Raw genomic sequence first — 25,839 nt, forward strand, 5'->3', positions numbered from 1 at the left:
TGTTTTGCAATTGTTGCTATCTTTATTTTTGTGTCTTTGACACTTAAGTGATTAATATTATCAATACATTGACTTTGCATTTTAAAACCTTCTCATATATTACTGTCTCTATCTCCTAATTAGCCACTGGTATCAACATGACCATTTCTAGGGTGATCTGAGCAAACGTCGACTGAGTGTTTTCTTAGATAAGATTATCTGATTTGTGCCTGAAAATGCTTGTGTTCACTGATGGTTTATGTTGGGAAAAAGACTTCCTCTCAATTAACAATATCTTCGGCAAGTGGGCCTGGGCTGGATAAGAAACCTAGCTGAGCACAAGACAGAACCTGAGTTTCTCTCCTAAGCTCCAAAAGAGATAGATAGTGTCCTAAGGGTAACAACAAAATCAGTAAATTACCAGAGTAGCTTTTACTTTCATTCATCATTTCTCAGAATACTTTAAGGGTTTAATTCTTTTCAACATTCAGACTTCTATCATCTTTATAAATAAGGTCTTAATTTTGCTTCAAATGTGTTGGAATATTAATGACTTGCTGAGGTACAATAGCTGCAATCTGGTAGTGACTTATTGCTCTGGTGGCTGTTGGTTCTGTTGGAATGCTGGTGCCATTTATTTTGCTTTGAGGTGATTCAGGTCTACGTGCTGATTTCTCAGTTTTTCTTTCTTGGAAGTGTGTTTTTTTTTCCATGGCTTCTATTTGCTCTCTGATTTTCTGATCTGAGGGCCTAAGATTAAATGGGGCTTCTCATCCCAATTTAGGGGCTAGAAATCTTGCTGTAGGTATGGTCTTTGTCCCAACAGGGAGCAAGTACAGGATAATGGTTTGAGCCACCAACTCCTGACCCTACTACTCTTTTAGACTGGATCAATCTACTCTAGGCAAGGGTTGCCTAGAAATCAGATATCCACTTGCTCCTGCCTCCCAAGTGCTGGGTTTAAAGGTGTGCTCCACCATGACTTGGCATCGATGGCTAACTACTGCCTGGCTGCACACTCTGATCTTCAGTCGAGGTTGTTTTGCTTTATTTCTTTTGTTTTTTATTTGGTTTTGTTTGGTTGGTTTTCACAGGATTATTCTGTGTGTATGATGTTCCGAGAAGGTCTATTGAGCTATCATATCTTTTAATTTTTATGTAGTTATTGTGTGTCTTTTTGTTTACTTTTCAAGACAGGTTTTCTGTGTCCTGGGACTTATCTTGTAGACCAGTTTGGTCTTCAACTTTCAGAAATGCTACTGCCTCTCTCTATCAAGTGCTGGGATGAAAGGCATGTGCTGCCACCACCCAGTGAGCTTTCAATTCTTTTGGTTTCAGATGGACTGTGAGCCAGACTGTAGTTTTGTTTGTCCATGTGCTGACCTTCCCAATGGCCTTAGTCCTCTGTTCCTCCCAGTATGGATTTACTGGGTAATGTGAGGAACTGCAACCCTGCCATGTGGGGATGTTGTTTTTGCAGTATCAATGTCCAGGGTTCACTTATAGCCACTGCTTTTGTTAGCAATAGGAAGACACATTAGAAAACTGGAATTGTGCTTTCTAGAAGTTCTGGATATTGCATTCTATTATCAGGTTTGTATTTTAAATATTGCAAATAGTCCAATAACTTGAAGAAAAATGGTGATGTCATTATCATTCACCAATACACAATTAGATACCTTGTGTCTTGGTGATGTAACTAACCACAATATTGTGATTCAGTGAATTGTAGTACCAGGGACAAAAGGAATTTTGCATCTACAGAGATTTCTCAAACCTGCATGGTGTTGGGCTGGTAGATAGGCAAGAATCCAGGTTTTGTGCTATAATCCATGTGTCAGGAAGCAGATTTTAAATCATTTTTCTATGTTATTTTTTGATTGGGCATCAGTGGAGCTGTCTTTACTTGAAAAAATAAGGAATTTCAAGGAGTTGCTTATCCATAGCAAGGAATCACCTACATTTTTGGAGGGAGCTCTTCAGCATGGGGCTTCTGCTTTTGGAAGAAATATCAGTAGCTGGACCATCAGAAACAACAGCTCAAGGGTCACTTTGAGATAATTTTGTGAAAGTTGTGGTATGTTTATTCATTTAATTTCTATACACATACACATAGTATTATAGGGAGCTGGGTAACATGAGTTAATATCACAGTTTTTGTTTCTTAATTTTAGATAATTTAATCACAAGAAAAGGGAAGAATGTTGGTAGTCTGAATGTAATTGGACCCATATGCTCATAGGGAACAGCACTCTTAGGAGGTGTGGCTCTGTTGTATGTAAGTATATTTGTGAGTGTGTGTGTGTGTGTGTCACTGAGAATTGCCTAACTATCATATTCACTATGTAGTCCAAATTGACTTGAATTCACAGAGATCAGCCTATTTCTGCTACCATACTCGGCTATATTCATATCTGAAAATGCTTTGACAGCTACCACTGGTTGACATCAAGATTGACTTTAGGATATATTGCCCTTTACCTGGGTCCTGTGGTGAGATTAAGCTGAACCACTTCAGTGTATTTTAGAAAAGGATTTTAGGATGATTCCATGATAATCAGAGTTGGAATTTTCTGTTGAGACAGGGTTACTCTCCATATTTTATGCTGTCCTTGAACTCAGAATGGAGATGAATTCACAGAAATTTTCTTGTCTCTGCTGCCAAGGTATTGGAACATTTATTGTGTGCCAAAACACCCTATGATAATTTTATGATGTATTTATTCATGTATGTTTGTATTTACATGATTATTTATGTGGAAGTTGTGCATATGTGTCATGGTTTGGGTGTAAATATAGGAAAAAGCTTTTCGGTGTTTGTCTTTTACAGGTAACATGTTTGAGACAGAGTCTCTAGGTTGCCATGCCACATTAATGGACTTGGCAGGATTTGTTTTCTCATTTTATCTGTCATTGAAAGCATTGGATTATAGGCATGTCCTGCAGCAGCTGTCTGAAGTTGCAAAAAATGAAGACATAGTTTTTTGTTGTTGTTGTTCATTTGTTTTATTTTATGTATTTATTTATTTGTTTGTTTTTCAGGACTGGCTTTTTCTGTGGCTTTTTTAGGCTGTCCTGGAACTAGCTCTTGTAGACCAGGCTGGTTTCAAACTTAAAGAAATCCAGCAGCCTCTGCCTCCTGAGTGCTGGGTTTAAAGGCATATGCCACTACCACAGGCTGTGAATGTATAGTTTTAAGTTAATTACTTTATCTGTTACACCATTATCACATTTCTAAAGTTTATTAAGTAGAAATTTTTGGAGTGATTATGTTTTGAGGCACAGGCTTTTTCTAAACCTTGTCTGACCTGGAACTCATTATGTAAATGGCCAAGAACTTACCGAGATCACCTGCTCTGCCTCACAGGAAAACAACACAGTAAAAATGATTTTTATCATGGATTTAGTACAAATATTACTAGAAAGATTGAATTTTGGGAGAGTGTGATTTTGAGAGAGAGAGAACCACACTTAAGAATTGATACAAAGACATGACAATATTGGTAACACTGCAAGTTACATTTCACTGGGTTCCTAGGGATTTCTCTCTCTCTCTCTCTCTCTCTCTCTCTCTCTCTGCTGAGACTTTGCTTGGGTTCTGATTCAATAAAGTAAAAACATGGGTCAGAAGACTTCTGCACTATGACTTACTCTGCATGAGTTTCCCAATTCTTTCCTTGTAATCCTCAGAAATTTGCTGCTTACATTTGGGAAACCAGTAAATCCAGACACAAAATGTTCTATATTTTTGGCCCCAAACATGGCTCATTGGTATTTGAGATATCACTAAATTAGGAAGGTTTTCTCTGTTGACAAAGAAAATTACATCCGTTTTTTTGTGTGGAGGTTAATATTAATTTCTAAATTGATAAGATCTAGATTAAGTGAAGAGACTCTTCTCCAGGCACACCTGTGTGGCCTTATCTAAATCATATTATTCTCTGTGGTATGTTTATGAGACACTCGCTTTTATATTAAGTTCATTGAGATTAGAAGACTCTTCCACCTTCTAGAAGTAATAGCACCATTACAGTCGATGGTATTGTATTACATTATATAATAAGGACCAACATTTCTCATTCTCTGTCTCCTGACTCTGAATACAGTGTGAATAAAACAATAGTAACATCAACATACAGTAAGGTAAAAGAATAGAATCTCTGTTTGCTTGGTGTCTGGCTGGAACCCTGAATATTTTGGAGTTTGCAAGGATATTTCTCCCTTAATATCTTGACTGACAATGCAAGATTGGAGGGCTCATGGAGAGATGCTGACTTTTTAACACATCTAAAATACCTTTAGAGAGGTCCTGAGAGGATACACCTTGCAGTGGACACCTGAAATTGTTTTAGATTTTGGAACCACAGGATAGCCAAGTACATCTCCATGTTTTGAGTAGAATAGGCATGGTAGTAAAGTTGTGTGTGCTAGGGAAGGCATAGTCAGAAACATGGAGATTCTCTAGTCTCTGATGCTCCAGATTGTTTTTAAAATAGGAGCAGAGCTTCCTGAATTCATTTCCTCAAAAGCGATTGATTATTTGATATTTCCCTGTATTTCTCTTTTTGAAAATAGTGGGCAGTTACTCACCTTATTCACTTAATGTATAAGTAGGCTACTACAGACATTTTCAATGTTGGAATTTTAAAAAGGTATAGAATTTATAATTTGAAAGCATTTTATATTATGAGTCACATGAGATCCATGGAGACAAACGTCTTGTTTTCTAGGGGTTACCTTATAATTATGACCCAAGTGAATATTTTCCCCTGAAGTTACTTTGAATCAGGTTATGTTATCCTTTCAAAAGAAAGGAGAATAATTCACTTTCCTGGTTGCTACTAAAAATGAAAAGCACCTGGAAATCAATACATAGTCATCTATAATGCCTCTTAGTGAAACATTTTTCTTAGAGAACTTTGAAATACGATTTTGAGTATTACTCTGTGTCACTAAAGTGTAAAACCTTTCTGCTGTCTATTGCACCAGGCCTGAAACTATATACATAAAACTAACAAACAACACACTCAAGAGGTTGTCTTCATGCATCAGCATACTCTTCCATACATACTTTTCAAGGAAAAAGTAGGACAACAAATATTTGAGGAGCGATGTAATGAAGAGAAAGAGGAAAAGTGGTGTAATATCTTTTAAATAAAATGTATAGTAATACATTTTAAATAAAAAGTAGAAGTGCAGAGATGGGTCAGCAATTAATATCACTGTGTGATGTTACAGAGGACTCAGCTTCAATTTCCAGAATATACATGGAGGCTAACCTTTTGTTGTATCCCAAGGACCTCCTGTCTTTATCTGCCATCATGTGTTCATAGACACATGGAAACAAAACATGCATATAACTAAAATTAAAATCAGGTTAAAATATAATAGAATTCTCTGAGGTTAATAGAAGTCATGAAAAATCATTCATCAAGGGGAAGAATACACAGTGCTATTAGGTTACATTTCTTTCAAATTTTCAGTTTTTGTATTCTCTATCTTTTATCTATATGAATTTTGCTATTTTCATACTTGTTTTTAAGATTAAACTCCAAGACTGACAATCTGCTTTTCAAAGTTTCATTTACTTAGTTTTCAACTAAGACCTTCTAGTACAATATGAACATGTGAGAGACCTTTCTTTCCATCATTTTTATAATTTATATATGTTCCTGCATGACTTTGAGATAAGAATGCCCCTAAATGTTTCTGCTTTTACATGGTGATCATATTCAGGAGTGGAATTGTTAACTGAGTAGCCTAAGAAGAGAAAGAATAATATGTCAACATGTGAAGACTTCTTAAGTAAAATCAACATCCTTCCTTTGTTTGGGAAAACATTGTTTTGGATCCACTCAGATGCTGTCCCTGCTTCCTTCAGGAGAGAGAATTTTCTCATATCTTCTTTCCTATTGGTTGAGATAGCTACTCTAGAATTACTTAATTCAATAAGAATTGGGTATATCTGAGAGGGATTTACATAATTGGAGGTTTTTAAATCATTTGAGGAGATAATATCCAACTTTAAGTACTTGGTAGCAGTGTACACTATAACACCAGCACTCAGGAGAAAGAATCAATTCTTTCTCCTGACTTTCTGAGTTTCAGATCAGTCTGAACTACAGAATGATTTCCAGGTCTACACAGATAAATGATTTCTTTAAAAACACACACAACAACAACAAAATAAACAATCGAACATGAAAGGTTAAAGCATTATGCTGTCCTGCTCTGTTACCTGATGAAACAGGGAGTACCCTGGTCAACCCAGTGCTCCATGGGAACTAAGTCTGCACGCAGGTGCAGAGGACCCCTTTAAAGGATAGATCCCTGCCCATTTATGTTCTCTTTACTCTCTCTACACTTCTCTCTCTATACTCTACACTTCTCTCTCTACTCTTCTCTCTAGTCTTATCTCAGCTTCTGCTCCTCATTTCTCCCAACTATGCACTTTCTCTGCCTCTCTAAGGTGACTGGCCATGGTGGTCAGCCAGTAACTCTGTTCCTCTTCTCTCTTTGTCTCCCTACTCTACCAGGCCTACAATAAAATAGTTAATATGTCTTATCTTGTGCCTTCCTCCTGTTTTTCGTTTCCATTAATGTAAACAAAAATTTAACAAAACATAGATTACAATCCACCTGGATCTCAATTTCTGGCATGAACCAAGGCATAACAAAACAATATGGAAGAAGGCAGCTGTCTGTTTTTCCTGTCTTTCATAGCTCTCACTAAAAAATTCATCATTCAGGTACTAGGATTAGAGGTTACATTTTTGGAAATTTTGTGTATAAAGAGACAACCTGTGACATGTCCAGCCTCATAGAATGGACAATTACTGAATTCTTCACTTAAGGTAGACTAAAGTCTTAGAAAAGATCTATTGGATTCTTTCAAATTTCCATTATTAGGAAGCAATGGTTGGACTTCAGGAATCATAGATTGTGAGAAATTCTAATAAATCTAATTTATAGATACATGGATAGATGCACTCTACCATCCCCTTTGTGTAGAGAATCTTAAATAATGCAGGTGCAGTTTTTTTTTTTCACCTGCTCTTGGATCAAGATGTGCAGTCTAACAATAGAACTCATTAAAACATTCTTCCTAGCTCATTAACCTCTAAGTATTCAAATTTCCATGAATACTGCTCTGTCTATTCTTACTCATTTGCCTAGAATTAGCTCTGAATTTCAGGACTAAACTGAAAGCAATGGAGCAATCTTCCACACTTCTGAATGGGGAAGACCTACTTTTTGTTTGAGATCTGGTTCTGTCTTTACTTTGCTGGTTGTGTGAAGTTCCGGTGACCACCAGGAAGACAGTATCTTCAGTTCATCTGACCTCAGTGTTGATTTTGCATCTCCCGTTCTCATCGCCTTTCTGGGGTACTGAAATTCCATCCAGGAGGGATGTATCCATTAAACCTGAGCTTTTTGCTTTTTTTCACGTTTCACTAAATTTATTTCTTGTAACTTTGCTCTGTTTGGATTGTGTGTCTGTTGTTCATATATGTGACCAGTTTTGAAAGATGGTGGATTATTTACTAGCATAATGTATGGAATAGAAAAGTGGTAAATGTAAAACTCCAGGAAACATACATTCACAGCTAGATAAGTTTGCTCACAAAGCCTAAAATGTCTAATCCATTAAACACAGTGTCCTAAAAAAGAACAAGGAGTCTGCTAACTGATACATAGGTTTTTCTCTTTCAAATAAAATAGACAGATGGACTAATCTAGCAGCTAGCTGAAGTACAAAGAAAAAATCCCAATTAGAACACCCAAGTTGATGATAAAATACATGCATTTAAATGTTGTCCTTCCAGATGGAATTTGGCACCAGATAGTAAATTCTCCCCAAAATTAGAAAGCACAAATGAATTTTGTGGAGGAGTCTCCCTTTCGATTCTGCTCTCAAATTGCTTAGCACCTTTACCTTTTTGAATGCAAATGAGACAGTAGGTGTGGTTGCAGTTGGACAAGATCCCAAAGCTGTGCTGGCTAGGGTCGGCTTTCTCATAGACGACCTCCATGCAGATCCCACACACCATATCCTTGTTGCACTGCACAGCAAAAGAGAGCACCATGTCTTTCTCACAGGCCTCAATGCAACAGTTTATGTGTTGTGACCTCTGGGCAACATCCATTTGGTGCAGGACCTGCAGGCCACACATGTAATATGAGTTTCAGTAGAGATACACATAGTTTTCCATAGAACGACAGTCTCCCACTGCAGCATAGGGGCAAATCTGCTTCTTTGTGTCCACCACAGCTGTCTCCTTCTCTGACTCTTCCTTGGTCACTGAGCCCTGTGGGGATGACTTCAGCAGTGGCTTGCTGAGTTCATATCTGCATCCGTCTCCGTAAACACAGACCCTCTTTGAAAATCCTTGAACACTACACCATATGGACTATCAGAGAGGTTATGGGAGTATGAACAGCTATCTCCTTCCTTAGAAACCTCATGCACAAAATATCTGTAGGTGAACTCTTTGGTCCAGCCACCTCCACCACTGCCATCTAGGTTGCTGCACCTTCTGCCTTCCCCCAGAGGCAGGAAGCAACTGTGTTAATCAGTGTGAGGGAGGCTGCTGCCAATACTGCAGCTCGTGCTCCAGATATGGCTGTTTTTCTGGGAGCTCCAGCCTCTGCCATTGCTGTTTATCCCACACAGCACTGGCCCCGGAACTTCAGGGATTACACAGATCTGATCCTGCTGAGACTGAGAAGACAGTGGAGGGAGGGAAGGAGAAAGGTTGGAAGGGGATGGGAGGGGGTAATGGAGGCTTCAGTGCCCCAGTGGTCTGCTCTGTCCCTGCTCCAAGTCTCCCAAGTGAGCTTTCTCTAATTCGTTTTGATTTGTTCTGATTTGGATTGCTGCATCATCAGAGACACTAATTGGTGTGTACAACCTTTTTAACTATATCCACGAGGACAAGGGGAAGGTCCTATGGGCAACAGGAAGACAGTGCTGTCTGTAATCTGAGCCAGAAGCCAGTGCTATTGAAATGCAAATTTTTACAGATGCAGTAAAAATTCTTTACTTGTACAGAAGGCATGGCTAGGAACCACAATACTGTGTCTTTAAGCACACTCTAAATCTATGGGAGATGCTCTTGTCACTCAAGCCTCACTATCCAATCAGGCCCTCAAGGAGACCTGCCAGTCAGAACAGATGCAGGGCTCTTCCGGTCACCAGGCTTGACTTTGAAGAGGAGACAGTGGTTTTGTGTGCTGTGGTGCAGAAGCCTATCACTAAGCTGAGCTTAGAGTTTCAGTGATCTGGGAAACCACAAAATGGTGAGCTAGGGGATGCTGTCTGCAGACGGGAAAGAGCAGATGGTGAGGTGTGGCAGACAGTGTGGTGGGTCCTCCCTGTATCTGGGGGAAGAATTCAGCCTGATTCCCTGTCCTGTGAAGTCCCATGTGGCCATGTAAATTCTTTGCCTAGGGGGAGGTCTCTCAATAAGTTTACTCTGTGGGCTTAATCTGATCTGATCTTTGGGAGGAGGGAGCTGGGTTTAGGAAGATGTTTCTAGTGAACACACTTTTTTGAGACAGGGTGTATCTGTGTAGCATTGGAGCCTATCCTGGCACTCTCTCTGTAAACCAGGTTGGCCTTGAACTCACCAAGATCTGCCTGTCTCTACTTCCCATAGTATGTCTCTCTAAATAGGATTGAGCTGAGAGAGGACTGGCTCTGACACCACAAAAGTAAGTATAGGCTAACAAGTCTTATTTGGATGCCAGGAAACTCATTTGTTCACTAGGATTGTCCATATATTTGGCTTGAAACCTTACAAAGAAGCCACTTCTGATTTACAAGCAACTAGGCCCATCCCAATATCTAAGAACAGGTGTCTGATAAAGGATCTGCTCAAGGAGGCAATACAGAGTCACAACAAACCATAAACCCTGGTGTCATAAAATTCTAGGGTTTTATTATTTATTTATTTATATATTTATTTATTTATTTTAGAAAAAGCATGGTTTTGTCAAGTGTGCAATATTAGACCAAGTAACAATTATTGGAAAATGAAGCACAGTTGTTTTAAGAACTCTCTGCATCACGCAACACTTTCATTTAAGTCCTCAGGTTGGTAATAGTCTGGGGCCAGGAGTTTTTGGACGGTTTGCTTCAAATCCTGAGAACCAAAATCTTCCCAGCTTTTGTAGCTTCTGTTTTCTGTTCTAAGGGCACTGTGTCTTAATTCAGTAATGTTGTTGAGATGCTCTGTTTCTCATGTGTGGCATTGATTGACCAGTGTCCTCCTGAATTTCTCCAATTATAGGATATTTTTTGATGAATTCATATGATTCTCAGATTTCCTTCCATCCTCCCACCCCTTTGATGGAGTGTACAGGATGCTATTCATCTCCAGAAGCTTAGTTAGTCTTGGACATATCCTCTGCAATACCTCCCAACTTAGAATTTATCTTTTATACCTTCTACTTGTCTTATCTTCCTTGTGCCCTATGACCTTCAACTCAGGGTCCTGTCCATGAAGACCTGTTGTTTCAGGACAATGGTGTACTTAAGTAATCATTTAAGGAATTTCCTGGCTGTCTGATTGTATTTTACTTATCTGCTAGTATCAATTTCTATGGACTGGTATTTCTCCAGTTTCTTGTGCTTATCTTTAGAGAAATAGTGAGGAATCTTTAATTGTTCTAATATAAGACTTTAGTCTCTGGACCACATGGAGAGAGAGCCTATTTCAACTTTTCAAAATGATCTTTGAGATTATATATGCATCATAGTTACCTTGTCTTTTCAGTCTCCCAGTCCTATTAATAACCCATTGTTTTCTAATCTGTGGCCTGCTTTTCTTTCACTCATTACACAGTAACCACAGTCAGTGTCTGAATGTGACCTGTGTTTGCTTGAAGGGTTCCACAGGTCTGAGACAGGGGGTTTGGTTTGCAGGACATTGAGTGTGTAATGGAATGCACACACAATTGACTCTGTGCTTTGGATGAGGAACAGGCTGTGCTATACTAGAGAGGAAGAGTTTCTAGTAAAATACTAACTTTTTAGACTGGGATTCTGTCTACTCTGCTGTAATGGCAGAACTGGAAGGATTGTGCTCTCTCAGTCATTTGATCTCGATCACCCCGTAGCAAAGCTACTAATATGAGTCTTACCAGGGTGGCACTAGCCAATGTGGGTTTTTTTAGGAGTCACATGTTATCAGTCAAGATTACTAGTGTCAGGTAATTCGTGGGTTCTTGTCATGGTTTCTTTTGCCTTTGCTGAAATGAGTTGTAAGAACGACCACAAGCTATACCATGGTGGGTAATGGATGTTCAGAGCAAGTCTGTTGAGCTATCATTTCATTTATTCATATATTTAATTATTGTTTGTTTTTCAAGTCATTGTTTCCCTGTGTAACCTTTGTGGCTGTCCTGGGACTCACCTTGTACACCAGTCTTGTATGACATCAGTGAGATCTTACCGCATCTGTCTTGCAGGTGCTGTCATTAAATGCATGTGCAACCACTCCACCACCCAGTAAGCTTTCAATTCTGTTGAAAGTTGAACAGAATATGATCATTTTTGTAGTTCTCTTGGTACATATGCTGAGGAGAGCAATGGCCTCTGTACTCCCTGCCCCCCAATATCTATTTTCTAGGTAATGGGGACTCTGCAGCCCTGGCATGGGGGATTTAATTCTTGCAGAATAATTGTCCAGTGTTCACATATGGGCAGTGCTTCTGGTTGCAATGGGAAGACAGATTAGAAAACTGAAGTTCTGGTTTCTAGAAGTTCTGAATATTGCATTACTTCTTCAGCGTTGTATTAAAAATATTGCAAATAGTTTAGAAACTTTTGGAACAATAATATGTAATGTGGATTTATTTCATGTATACATGAATAGAATGCTTGTTACTTGTTGGTGCAAATAAACAATGATGGGATTAAGAGAAGTTTTAGTTCCAGGGGAGAAAGGGAGTTTCTGATGTGCAGAGATTTCTCAAGTGTGCAAGGTGCTGTGCAGGTAGATTGGGCAGATTCCATGATATTTGCCATAGGCCATGGAAATGGTGAGCATTCCTTTCCTTTTTTTTTAAAAAAAGATTGAAACTAGTTTGTTTTATATGTCAGTCAGTTTCTTCAGCACCTCCTCCCCTGCCACTCACTGAATACTTCCCCATGCTCTCTCTGCTCCCCAGCGAAGGTGAGGCCTTCCACAAGTGATCTTCAAAGTCTATCATATCATTTGCAGCAATGCCTAGGACCACGCCTAGGTCTGTAGGCTGAGACAGTGTTGCTTTATGTGGAATGGACTCCCAAATCCTTTCATATACTAGGGATGAATTCTAATCGTGTACCACAGGCCCCATAGATTGCCCAGGCCTCCTAACTGACACCCATGTTCAGGGGGCCTGGATCAGTCCTATGCTGGTTTCCTAGCTATCAGTCTGTGTTCCTTCAGCTTCTGCTTGTTCAGTTCAGCTGATTCTGTGGTTATCTCCTGTCTGGTCTTGACCACTTTGCTCATCACTGCTCCCTATCTGAAACTAGATTCCAAGAGTGTGGCTCAGTATTTAGCTGTACGTGCCTGCTTTTTCTTCTATCAGCTACTGGATGAAGGATCTAAGTTTGCATATAAGGTAGTCATCAATCTCATTATCAGAGAAGGACATTTAAGGAAAACTCTTTACTATTGTTTGAATTGTTCGTTGGTGTCATCCTTGTAGATCACTGGACATTTGCCTAGTTCCCAATTTCTCTTTAAATGTATAATGGCTCCATCTTTTATGCTATTTTTTTTCTTGCTCTCCCCTATTCTTCCCCTATCTCAATCCTCCTGCTCCCTCAAGTCATCCACTCCCCACCTCTTATTCCCTTTTTATTCTCCTAAATCTTTCTCCTCTCCCCCCATGGTCCCAATTAGCTCAAGAGATCTTATCTCTTTCAGCTTCTCTGTTAGACCATGTATATATCTCTCTTAGGATTCTCCTTGTTTCCTATCTCTGGTGGTGTGGATTATAGGCTGTTAATGCTTTTTTCCATGTCTAAAACCCATATATAAGAGAGTACATACCAGGGTTTTTTTTTCAGACTGGTTTACCTCAGTCATGATGGTTTCTTCTAATTCCATCCATTTGCCTGTGAATTTTAAGATTCCATTTTTTCCTGCTGTGTAGTACTCCATTGTGTAAATGTACCACATTTTCTCTATTCATTGTTAAGTTGAGGGACATCTAAGTTGAATCTAGTTTTCAGCTATTATAAGTAATACTGCTATGAACATAGTTGAACAGATGTCCTTGTTGTATGAAGGTTCATCTTTTGGCTATATGCCTATGAGTGGAATTGTTCTATCTTGTGGTAGATTGATTCCAAATTTCTTAAGAAATTTCCTTACTTATTTCCAAAATGGCTATATGAATTTGCACTTCCACCAATAGTGGAGGAATGCTCTTTCTCCAATACTCTCCAGCATAATCAGTCATTGTTGTTTTTGATTTTAGCTATTCTTACAAGAGCAGTATGCCACCTCAGTTGGTTTGATTTGCATTTCCCTGATTGCTAAATATATTGAACACATTCTTAAGTGTCTTTCAGCCATTTTAGATTCCTCTATTGAGAAATCTCTATTTAATTGTATATCCCAATTTTTAATTGGATTTTTTAGTGATTTGGTGATGAACTTTTTAGTTCTTTGTATATTTTGGAAATCAGCATTTTGTCAAATGTAGGGTTGATGAATATAATTTTCCATTCTGTGGGGCTGCCTTTCTGTCTTGTTGACTATGTCCTTTGCCTTTCAGAAATTTCTCAGTTTCAGGAGGTCCCATTTATTAATTCTGCATCTTGTTGTTAGTACTACTGTTATTATGTTGAGGAAGCCATCTACTGTACAAACTCCGTGAGGGTACCTCCTATATTCTCCTCTAAGAATTTCAGTGATTCTGGATTTATTTTGAAGTCTTTGATCCATTTTGTTTTTCTAGTTGTTGTTGGTTTTTTTTGTTGTTGGTGGTGTTGTTTTTGGTTTTTCAAAGCAATGTTTCTCTGAATTGCTTTGGAGCCTCTACTGGGACTAGCTCTGTAGACAATGCTGGCTTTGACCTCACAGCAGTCCAACTGCCCATGCCTCCTGAGTGCTGACATTAAAGGCATGCACCACTGATGCCCAGCTTCTTTCATCCATTTGGACTTTATATTTTGTGCATAGTGATAGTTATGTCTCTGTCTGCAAGTCTTTTACATACCAGCATCTTGTTATGCCACCACAATCTGTTGAAGATGCTTTCTTTTATCACTTGTATGATTTTAGCTTCATTGTCCAACATCTTGTGATTGTAGGTTTGTGGGTATATATTATGGTTTTCAATTTGATTCCATTGGTCTACCTGACTTTTAAATTATTTTTCCGAGTTGTTTTGTGATTGAGCATCAGTGGGGTTGTATTTACCCGAAACAAAGGGAATTACAAGGAGATGCTGATCCATAGCAAGAGAACACCTCCACTTCTGGAGAGATTATCTTGAGCATGTTGCTTCTGTTTTAGAAGAAATACCAGTAGCTTGAGTGTCAAAAATAACAGTTAAAGGATCATTTGAGGTAATTTTATGAAAATTGTGAAGTCTTGTTTATTTATTCTTTTATACCAGTGGCATTATTGGGATCTGTGTAACATTGGTCAACATCACCCTTTTCCTTTCCTATGTTTTCTTTGGGCTATTGATTAAAAGTTGACAATAATTTTCCTGCCTTATTTCTTGCCTTTTTCTCATCAACCCCATCTTCTTTGAAGTTATTTTAAATACTTTTGATTTTTGTATCTTTGTGACCTCATATTATGTGAGTCTGCATACTGATTTTCGGTAATCTATAACAGTAACGTAGTTATATTCATTTTCTTAAAAATATTGGACCTTCTCCAGTTTGTCTTCATACAATTTCTTATGTTATCAGTTACAAAAGGTTTTGTTTTGTGGGGAAGTTGCTGTGGAGAGACAGTTTTATTTTTTTGTCGTATCTTAGATGCTTGCCTCTTACTTTTGTCTGGCATACTGGCATTTCTGTTTTCCTCAGTTTTGTGTATCTTTAAGTTTGAGTATTTGCTGCTTAAATAAATTTATATGGTTAATACATTGGCTTTGGATTTTTTGGTAACATTCTCATATATTACTGTCTCTGTCTTGTAATTAGACTCAGGTATCAACATGACCCATCCAAGGTCATCTAAGTAAACATAAATTGAGTGTGTTCTTAGACAAGAATATCTGATTTCTGCCTGAAACACATTGTGTTGATTGATAGTTGATGTCGGAAGAAGAAATCCACTGAGTTAGCAATGTCTCTTAGCAAATGGGCTTGGACTGCTAAAGAGAAATAGCTGAATAGAGGAGAATGAAAAAGTAAAAGAGAAAATAAGAAACAGTGGCCCCAAATGTTTTCCTTCAGTGCCTAACTTGTGTTTCTCTCTTAAGGTGCCAAAAAGAAAGACAGTGGCCTAAGGGTAACAACAAAATCAGTGCATTACCAGAGTAGGTTTTACTTAAATAATTTAATCACAGCAACAGTACTTCACTCATGCTTTCCTAGAAATATTACAGGGATTAATTCATTCCAACTTTCAGGACTTCTATCATCTTAATAAAGTTGGTCTTAATTGTGCTTCATCTGTGTTGAATACTCATGACATGCTGTGGTAGCATCGCTGGATCCTGGTAGTGACTTTTTGCTCTGATGGTTGTTTTTGTTTTTATACTGGTGTCCAGTTATCTTGCTTTGAAGTGAATGGGGGTCTAAGTGCTGATTTCTCAGTTTTTTTTTGTTGGAATTGTGTTTTTTCTTTGCCTTCTATTTGCTCTCTGAACTTTTGATCTGAGGCCCTATGGTTTAACAGGGCTTCTCACCCTAATTTGAGGGTAGAAATCTTGCTGTAGTTGTGGACTTTGTTCCAGCAGGTTATATCTGCCAAAGTTTGAAGTTTTAAGAATGGAAGAGAGGACAGAACCTGGTGATATTGTTGAGGGGGAATGGAGAGAATAGGAGAGTTCTGTGGCCAGGTGGCCCATATGGACAGATGGTGTATCATTTGTCTGAGCACAGGTATTCCTCTAAAGTTGGAGGCTACAACACAGAGATGAGGAGGTATTTGGAGTGTAAATAGTTTTGTGGGTTTTGAAAAGAATGGAGAATATCCACTGGAGAGGAACCAATGTGCCTTTCGGAAAGCTCGCATGAACTCCAGCCCAGAAGCGTGTCTTTGCCTCAATTTGCCTAGCTGTACTTCTAGCTTGTGTGACCTGCACTTATGCAGAGGATATGAATCCAATTTGTTGATGGTTACATGGCTTTGGGGGTGGCAGCTAATGAGATGTTGGGGGATTCTTTCATGAACTGCTATTCCACCTTACCTGTTTACTCTGGCTGGTGTTACAGGTACATGAGAAAGAGATGTGTCCCTCAGTTGGGGGCTCAATATAGCAATATTCCTCTTATTCTGAATTGTAATTTATTCTATGCTACTGTATGTTGAAAATCGATAATTAGACAATATGTGCCAGTCAAGAAATTGTCTTGAGTATCAGAAGAGAAATTGGAAATTTGTGATTTTGGCTCTGTTATATGTTATGAGAATCAATGAACTTGGAATAAATACACAGCTTCCCCTACCTTCACTCCTTCCAGCTCTGTCCACAATAACCATTCCCCCAAATCCATTGATACCCTGTTTCCCTTCAGAAAAGAGAAGCCCTCCCACGAATATCAACCAAATATACCATGTCAAGGTGCAATAAGACTAGGCACAAACCCCCATACAAGGCTGATCAAGGTAACTCAGTAAAAGGAAAAGTGTCCAAAGAGCCAGCAAAAGAGTCAGAGAAACCACAGGACCTACTGGTAGGAATCCCACAAACAAACCAAGGTAAACAACTGAAGCATTTTTGCAGAGTTCCTGGCAAAGTGTTGTGCAGGCTCCATGATTGCAGCTTCTCTTTATCTGAATCTTCATGAGCATTGTTAAGTTCATGATGTGTGAAATGTTCTCCTGTTTTCTGGCATTAGGGAAATGTCCAGAAATATACAAGGATGGCCCCAAATAAGATCCTAAGGAATAGTGAAGAGGCTATCCTAAATGCCCTTGCCAAATAAGAAGATTGATGACTACCTTATATGCCATCTTAGGACCTTCATACAACAGCTGATAGAAGCAGAAGCAGACACCCACAGCTAAGCACTGAGCCAAATGCTTGGAATCCAGTTGTAGAGAGTGAGATATAATGAGCAATGTATTCATGGCCAGGCTTTGGAAACCCATATAAATAGATTACCTGAACAAGGAGGATCACATTGACTTCAGAATGACAGTTCAGAGCCAGCATAGGACAGAACAAGGCCCTCTGAATGTGGGAGTCAGTTAGGAGAGGTGGGCACTCTATGGGGGCCCTAGTCATGGAACAGTATTTATCTCTATTGTACGAATGGACATTGGGAGTCCATTCCCCATAGAGGGATACTTTTTCAGCCTAGACACTGGGGAATGACTGGGCCCTGCCACAAATAATGTGATGGACTTCGATTCCCCATGGAAGTCTTCTCCTTTTTTATTGAGCAGAAGAGAGATAGGATGTGGTTCAATGTCGGGTATGGACAGATGGGTGGGGCACGGATGTGCGACTGGAGTATAAAATAAGAATGTTTCTAATTTAAATTTTAAAAATTAGAAAACATAAAATATCATACTCATCAGAATATGCATCTCTTAAGTTTCCCAGGACCAGATGTCTGAAGGAGTAATTTACCTTCAGCAATTCTTTCTCACCTCTCATGATCACCTATCCAACTATAGGTTCTTTCCCATCCCTTCCACACTACATCAGCTGTGCTCACATTTAGATCTTAACTGTTAAAAAACAAAGAAGATAATGACTGGATATCATATACTGAAATTAAAAACACATATAAATATTATAAAAAGGAGACTATGACCTCATCCTTAAAGGGAAACTAGAGCTGTGAAATTAATGTGAGATAAATGAGCTATAAAGGGTGTTTTAGTTACATTTATAAGTTATTCAAATCTTGGATATGCATTTTCTATTAAATTATGAAGTGTATATTGCAATTAAATATGAGCTGCACACTGGAGATTTTCATCAGAAATGTTAAATGTGTGGACTGAGAAGGTTAAGCCTCAAACTCAAGTGTCTATGACTTACATACTTTTAAATAGGGCATAACAACCAATAAATCAAAAACAACTAGGTGAAATAAATTGGAAAATTTATCAGTATATATAAATAAAAGAGTGAACAAACTGAAGGGGTTTTGGTTTAACAATGGAAAGTATGGATAAATTGATGGGAATTTTCCTAGAACAATGGTTGTAAACCTTAATGTTGTGATGATGCCTAACCATAAAATTATTTCTATTGCTACTAAATTACTGTAATTTAGGCAGTGCTATGAATTGTAATGAAAATATTTTTAGAGATAGACGTTTGCAATGAGTTTCAACCCACAGTGTGAGAACCAATCTGTGACTTCTATCCTGTTAAATTTAACCTTTTAGCTAGCTAATATTAAAAAGTGTGTGAAATGGCTGAATGGATGAAGGTAATTGCTCCCATGTCTTCCTACCTTACTTTGAATCTTTAGGACCTATGTTGAGGGGTGAAAGCAAATTGACTCCTGAGGGTTGTCATCTGATCTACACACACACATTCTCTCTCGTCTGCTCTCTCTCTCTCTCTCTCTTCTCTCTCTCTCTCTCTCTCTCTCTCTCTCTCACACACACACACACAGACACACACAGACACACACACACACACATACAGAGAGAGATATAAATAAATAAATGTTTAAAGCATAAAATTAAGGGGTAAGGGTTAGTTAACCCCTTCTATGTACATCAACTGGGTGGGTAATTTTTAATGCAGTGTCTAACTTCAGGAAAATTATATTAACATGCAACATTATTTAAAACTATCATAAAGCTTTATGAATGTTATTTATATACCCTCTATAATCAATATTATCAATAATAATAAAAATGAGCAGACATACTCTTCAAAAATCTGGTTTGATTTGCAAAATCTGCTGTCTTTGAAGAGGGTAGTAGACCTGTAATTAACATACACAAATATGTTAACAAGCAGTTCATTGAACGAGTTCAGATCATATACAAAAAATCCAAAATAGCCTGTGAAGTTGAGATTTTTTCAGTAAGAATTGGAAATACACATGTCACAAAATATTTCCAGTGAAAAATTATAGAAGCATCCAATAGGATGGGCTCCTCCACTAATATTTTACTGTAGTAGTAGCACAATGTCATGATTACTAATTTCATGTATCTAGGGTCATAGGTAATACTGTAGCCATTATTGTTAAGGTCATTATTGTTTGAAAAACAGGAAACTTAGAAATCATTACTTTATTGCAATTGAAACTGGAATAGAAATTTTCCTCAGAGATAACCTCAATTATCTTCATGTATGAAAAGCTAAAATAAAATTAGCCATTGATTTTTGCATTCAAAAAGTATAAATGGAAACATAAATACAATACTTTTTAGCATCAAAACTTGAATTTGTATCAATATACAAAAATTTGTATAACTACACAAAGATTTTCTTAAGCAAGCTTACAAACATGTCTACAGTGTGTTATAAGAGAAATTAAAATAAATTTCTATTAATATACAAAACAGTTGAGATTACTAATTGTTTTTAAGTTACATTAGATTCAATAATCTAACATTTTATATATTTGATTCCTATATTCTCCTAAATATAAGTTATCCATGACCCATCAAATAATCAAAAGACTCCCACCCACCAAAATTTGGGAATGTGGGAGTCATGTTCTCCAGATGTTTCCTGCTGAAGGCATCCTTAAGGGGTCACTGAGAAAATTTGGGATTAAGTTTAATTCCTGCGATGAGCAACAGTAACTTTACTTGATATGCATGGCCTGTCAACTTCAAGTGGTCTCACTTGCTATAACAATATCTATGTCAACCTGGAGTAAATACATAGCCTCTTGTTTTCTGTGGAATCAAAAGCAGAATTGCTCCTCGAAAGCAGTTTTGATTCTCATTTGACAAATATTTTTTACTATTTTAAAGTTAAGGCATTCATAAAGTATATAGGCTCCTTTATTTCAACAATCGCTCTTTCAATTCCATTTACATCTGGAGCTATTTAACTGTTTGTCTTTTAGCCTTTTTAATTCAAAAGCAAAATTTAGATTGCTAAGCCACACATGGATCTTCATCATGCTCTCCCAGATGTCAATGCCCTCTTAGGATTTCATGGGAGAAAAGTCTAAAACTCACAGCATAGACATAAATAGATGGAGAAGAACAACACAACCTTTCTAGAACTCTAGCATTTGCATGATTGTGCTCTGGCAATCATTTTGACTGAGGTTATCCCTGCTACTTAGTGTACTGGCTGGTCAAAGGTAAACAGTAGGGAGAAATTCATTAAGGAGATATTTTTCATCATTCTCAGGCCTTACATTAAAATATAGCATCATGTTGGGTAAAATTTACTTAAGTGTTTTATTCCTTTAGCTCTTTAGCTTTATACCTTTTGGGGAAGGAACCTCCCAGGTCCCAAATTGATACACAGTAGCATGTTATATAATGCATTTACTTTACTTGGCTCATTTCTAGCCAATTTTTCTCTAGTTAAATGATCCAATCTATCTTTCGCCTGAGGACTTTTACCTTTCTCCATTTATCTTACTTTCCTTCCTACTTCATGAAATGTTGTGTGGCTGGGTAGCTGGCCCTCTACTCTTCTTTTTCTTGAGCCTTCCTCCTTGCTTCCAGATTTATCCTCCTGTGTATATATTGTTCCTGATGCCACAGCCTATCTTTTCTCTTGACTCACTATTGGATAAATTCCTCTTAATCAGAATATCAGCTGTTGTATTCAGGCAAAGAAAAACAGCTTCATAAAATTAAACTAATACATCAGAAAAAAAACTACACATAGTTACTTCATTAAGCAAATTTTCTATAGCATAAAAGTAACACATTTTAAAATAAGGTTCTACAGAAACACACATTTACAATATGGTCAGTATTTTGCTTTAAGTTGCATACATGTATGTGATATTTCAGAATGCCATGAAGTATGAGGATGTGCATATTGACTTCACTTGGGAAGAGTGGACTATGCTGGATACTTCTCAGAAGAATCTCTACAAAGATGTGATGCTGGAGACCTATGAGAACCTCAATGACATAGGTAAGAGTATAATTTCCTTCCCATTTTAAAATAATAGGACAACTGTTCGTTGGTTATTGGTGCTCTTCTTTAATTTGGTTGAGAAAGAAAAAGAATGTAATAAATAAATCAAAGGTATAAAGCTCACTGAGGAGAGTAACATAACTTTTTGCACATTTGCATATATTATTTCTCAATAATACTCTATACATTTTCTTGCCCTATATTTTAGGATACTCTTGGGAAGACAATATTATTGAAGAACATTGTGCAAGTTCAAAAAGTCATGACAGGTAATTTTCATTTACAAGCTCATAGAAATGTGTCTCTGAAGAAATTGAAATGTGTCCTGTAGTTTGAAAGAGAAACAGCAGTGTATTTAAGCACAGCTTAATTTGCATTGATGACTATTAAATTCTCACAAGAACATAGAACACGATTTCAGGTAGTTTAACTGCATTTGCAAGGCAATATTTTAAGAAACGAGACAAGGAAATAATGCATTGAGAGAAACTGCCACTTATATCATTACGCCACGAGAGCTATGCTGTAGTACCGTAAATCCACTTATTTCATACTAGCTATATTACTAAAGATGTAAAAAAGATTGAATTGATAGTGATGTCTCCAAAACTTCCATTAAGCAAATACTCCATAGAAAAGTTGGTTTTACTCATGTACTTGTTGTGACAGGAGCAATTTTTGTCAAGAGTCAAGGGGCAGTTTTTGTAGGGAATGTGTAATCACAATAACATATATCTATAAGGAACAGAAAGTCAAAATGAATTAACTGAGGGAGCCTCTTTTTAATCTTTACATTATTAAGAATATCATGTACTAGACAGTATACAAGCCATTTCAACAGAGATATGTAGAAGCCCCCATTTTGAGCATACTTGCCGAATTTGATTCATGTGTACCAGGAATTTGTTTTCTGTCTTCATTGATAATACACCAAGCTCAATCTGTAGAAAAGCCCTATGAGTCTTTGAGTGTGTAAATACTTCTGTTTGTTGTAGTTCATTAGCATATGTATTATGACTCACAGAGAAGGAAAAGTTAATAGGACAAAAAAGGATGATGAAGGAAGAATTTTTCTAGTTCTCCTCATTAAGTGAATAATCACCTGTAGAAAAAGGTTCTGAAAATGAGAACCATGTAATAAAGGATTATATCTTCACAGCTATTTTCAAAGATACATGCAACCCTTAAAGAAGGGGAAAAGAAGAACGTAAGCACAGTGATAAAACTATAATATCTGATTATTCTTTACAACTGAAATAAATTGTAATATTAATTTATAGAGTAACAAGATTCAACATTGTATTCAATATGTTAAAGCCTTTACATATGACCCTTTTCCTGGCAGGCATGAAAGAAGGCAAACTGGAGAGAATTCTTCTGTATACACACAATGTGATAAAGACGTTGAAAATAACAGTCATCTCCAAAGTCATGAAACAAAACACACTGGAGAGAAATCATATGAATGTAACCAATGTGGTAAAGCCTTTGCATATCACAGTTCTTTTCTTATTCATCAAAGAAGACATAGAGGGGAGAAAACCTACAAATATAATCAATGTGGTAAAGCCTTTTCTCATCACAGTACTCTTCAAATGCATAAAAACATGCATACCAGAGAGAAACCCTATGAATGTAGTCAGTGTGGTAAACTCTTTTCTCAGCACAGTACTCTTCAAATGCATAAAAGAACACATACTGCAGAGAAACCTTATGAATGCAATCAGTGTGGTAAAGCCTTTTCTCGTCACAGTACTCTTCAAATGCATAAAAGAACACATACTGGAGAGAAACCCTATGATTGTAATCAGTGTGGGAAAGCCTTTTCTCATCACAGTAATCTTCAAATGCATAAAAGAACACATACTGGAGAGAAACCCTATGAATGTAATCAGTGTGGGAAAGCCTTTGCTCGTCACAGTCATCTTCAAATGCATAAAAACTTACATACTGGAGAGAAACCCTATGAATGTAATCAGTGTGGGAAAGCCTTTTCTTATCACACTGTTCTTCAAAGACATAAAAGATCACATACTGGAGAGAAACCCTATGAATGTAATCAGTGTGGTAAAGCGTTTGCTCGGCACAGTCATCTTCAAATGCATAAAAGGACACATACTGGAGAGAAACCCTATGAATGTAATCAGTGTGGTAAAGCCTTTGCTAGGCACAGTCATCTTCAAAGGCATAAAAGGACACATACTGGAGGGAAACCCTAAGAATGTAATCAGTGTGGTAAAGCCTTTTCTTGGCACAGTAGTCTTCAAACACATAAAAGGACACATAATGGATAGATACCATAAGAAAGTAACTAGTGGGGTGAATCTTTTTCACAGCACAGTAATTGACTGCATCAAAAATTAACTTATACTTGGTGATTATGGAAATTTCCAAGGCCAAATCTCAAAAAAAGAGGTAAATTACCAAAGAAATGATCAGGGTGGAAGCTGACAATACATGTCTTTAAAAGATGGTTGGCTAACCAAAATCACAAGAGTGAGTTTATCTCCCATATGATAATAGGCATCATTGGCAGATCACAAGTCCACATGTGAGATGTACCCCTGCTTGATTTTATAACTCCTGTTAGGAGAAATTAGGAACTTTCAGGCTTGAAGTCTGACTTGTCTGAATGGGCTCATATTCTGCTTCCCTGATACCTGCAAACATTCAGTTTGGAACTCTGAATATTGGTGACTTGTTGGGAGCCATACAGGGTGGCATTAACCGTTAGGCCTAACTTGGCATGCCACATGGTTATAGAACTGTCTTTTGATTATAAATGACTCCCAGAAGCATGAGCACCCAGAAGGAACAACATGACCGAGACGTCAATCTATTGTTCCAAACACAGGTCCACTTAGCTAAGCAACCCTCCCGCATCTAACCATTTACCTAGGTAACCCTCCTTCTGCCCACCACTCATGAACTTTTTACCCTGCCAACATCTTCTTTCTTTAGTTTTCTAACATCCTAATGAACACCTTTATCTTGGGCTCTTCTCCCCCTCCAAATCTACCTCATACTACTGACCATATAGGCTAGCCTAGAAAAAAATAAAATTTGCCACTTAATCAGAATCCTGTGTGTGGTCATTCTCTCTTGTCATTTGTCCCCATTCCCCTCCATGGATATCTTGCTGTAGATTGCCGTTCCACAGGTCCAGACAACTACAGTGACTAGAGATCACATACAGATTGTGGCCAGAAACTGTATTGAACTCACTCTATGGATTAGTCCATATTATATTTCCAGAGCTGTGGAGAATGGAAGAATTTTTAGGGAGATACCTTAAGTTTTTATGCTTGAGTATCAAATACCACACAGGATTCTTTGGTTGTAACTGAGGACAAGCAGACATATAGTGTATTTTGTTTCCACTCAGCTGTGATGGGTCAGCCCCCTTCACTTCTTCCACTCTTTAGTTTTTGGCAACTCATACTGATGTCAGTGACAGTACCCGCAGTCCCTACTGGGACTGTAATGCTTCTTAGTCCACACCAGGAACCAATGGTTCCTTCCTGATTCACAGGAATAAGGTTGTTCTATGTGATATTTATGTCACCCCCATTGAGTAATATCTAGTGAAAGAGTAGAGACCATGAAATTCTAAATTCCAAGTGAATTTCATTTGGGAAACGACTGATCCCTCCTGATAAGATTCTATCTACTGTAGCAATATTTATGGCTTCTCTGAATATCTTGCTGGAGAGGCAGGACTTGAGGCTTTGGGTAGGCTTTCAGGTGGAAAAACTTTTAATATATTGCTTACTTATATTTCTTAGCTGTGCATATCCCTTACCTTCCATCTAAACCTGTTATGACCCAAGGATGAATTACTTATGTCTACATCACTGTTCCAAATAGCATCAGGCAGGAATCATCTCCCTATTTTTCTATTAATAACAGCATGTTCAATGCTGAAACAATAATCAACAGAAAAGCATTCAGCTGACTTTCCTCAAATATTTGCAAATACTTTATTCACATCTACTTAAAAGAATTAAGAAGGGGATAAATTGGGAAAGAAGAGGAAAGTGATTCAATATATTTTTTTAAAAAATTGATAAAAATAAATGTTATATAAAAATTTGGCTAAAAAGTGAGCTTAGCAATTAAGAGCACTGGGTATTGTTGCATTGGACATAGATTGTCCAGTCATGCAGGACATCAACCTGGGGCAAGAGAGTCAGGGATAGGGAATGGGGACAAGAGACTCAGAAAGAATGGCCACAAGACAGGATTCTGATCAAGTGACAAAGTTTACTTTTCTCAGGCTAGCATATATAGTCAGGATATGGAAAGGAGCTGAATGGGTTGTTTGTGCACCAGGTGTTGGTATAGGCAGGATATTAGGAAGCCACAAAGAGGATGTTTGGCAGGGTAAAGAGTTTTTTAGTAAGAGGTCCAGAATAGCGTTGCCTAAGTGACTGAGCCTGTGGATGGATGACTGGGTCAAGTTGTTTCTTTTCCTGAGCTGAGGTTCTAAGGAGCTGCTATGTAAAGGTTAACTATGTGGCCTGCCAAGCATGGCCTAGGATCTCATGCCAAGCCCTGAGATTCGGCTCCTAACAATAGATTACATATGTAGAAACAGTGGTTGCTAACCATCTCCTGCAACTTCTGTTC

At 37.8% G+C, this 25,839-nt stretch overlaps 1 protein-coding gene across 1 annotated transcript in view; it reads left to right on the plus strand.

Moving 5' to 3' along the window:
- Window positions 1-23,429, plus strand: part of LOC113838309 (zinc finger protein 431-like) — a 31,110-nt gene extending 7,681 nt beyond the window's left edge. The window contains exons 2-4 of the mRNA XM_035453537.1: window positions 21,081-21,207; window positions 21,419-21,479; window positions 22,640-23,429. Of these exons, the coding sequence (XP_035309428.1) occupies window positions 21,081-21,207; window positions 21,419-21,479; window positions 22,640-23,429 (978 nt within the window). The remainder of the gene's footprint in view (window positions 1-21,080; window positions 21,208-21,418; window positions 21,480-22,639) is intronic.
- Window positions 23,430-25,839: the final 2,410 nt, after the last annotated feature.

The sequence above is a fragment of the Cricetulus griseus genome, unplaced genomic scaffold, assembly GCF_003668045.3.
Source record: "Cricetulus griseus strain 17A/GY unplaced genomic scaffold, alternate assembly CriGri-PICRH-1.0 unplaced_scaffold_1, whole genome shotgun sequence".
Taxonomy (NCBI): Eukaryota; Metazoa; Chordata; class Mammalia; order Rodentia; family Cricetidae; genus Cricetulus; species Cricetulus griseus.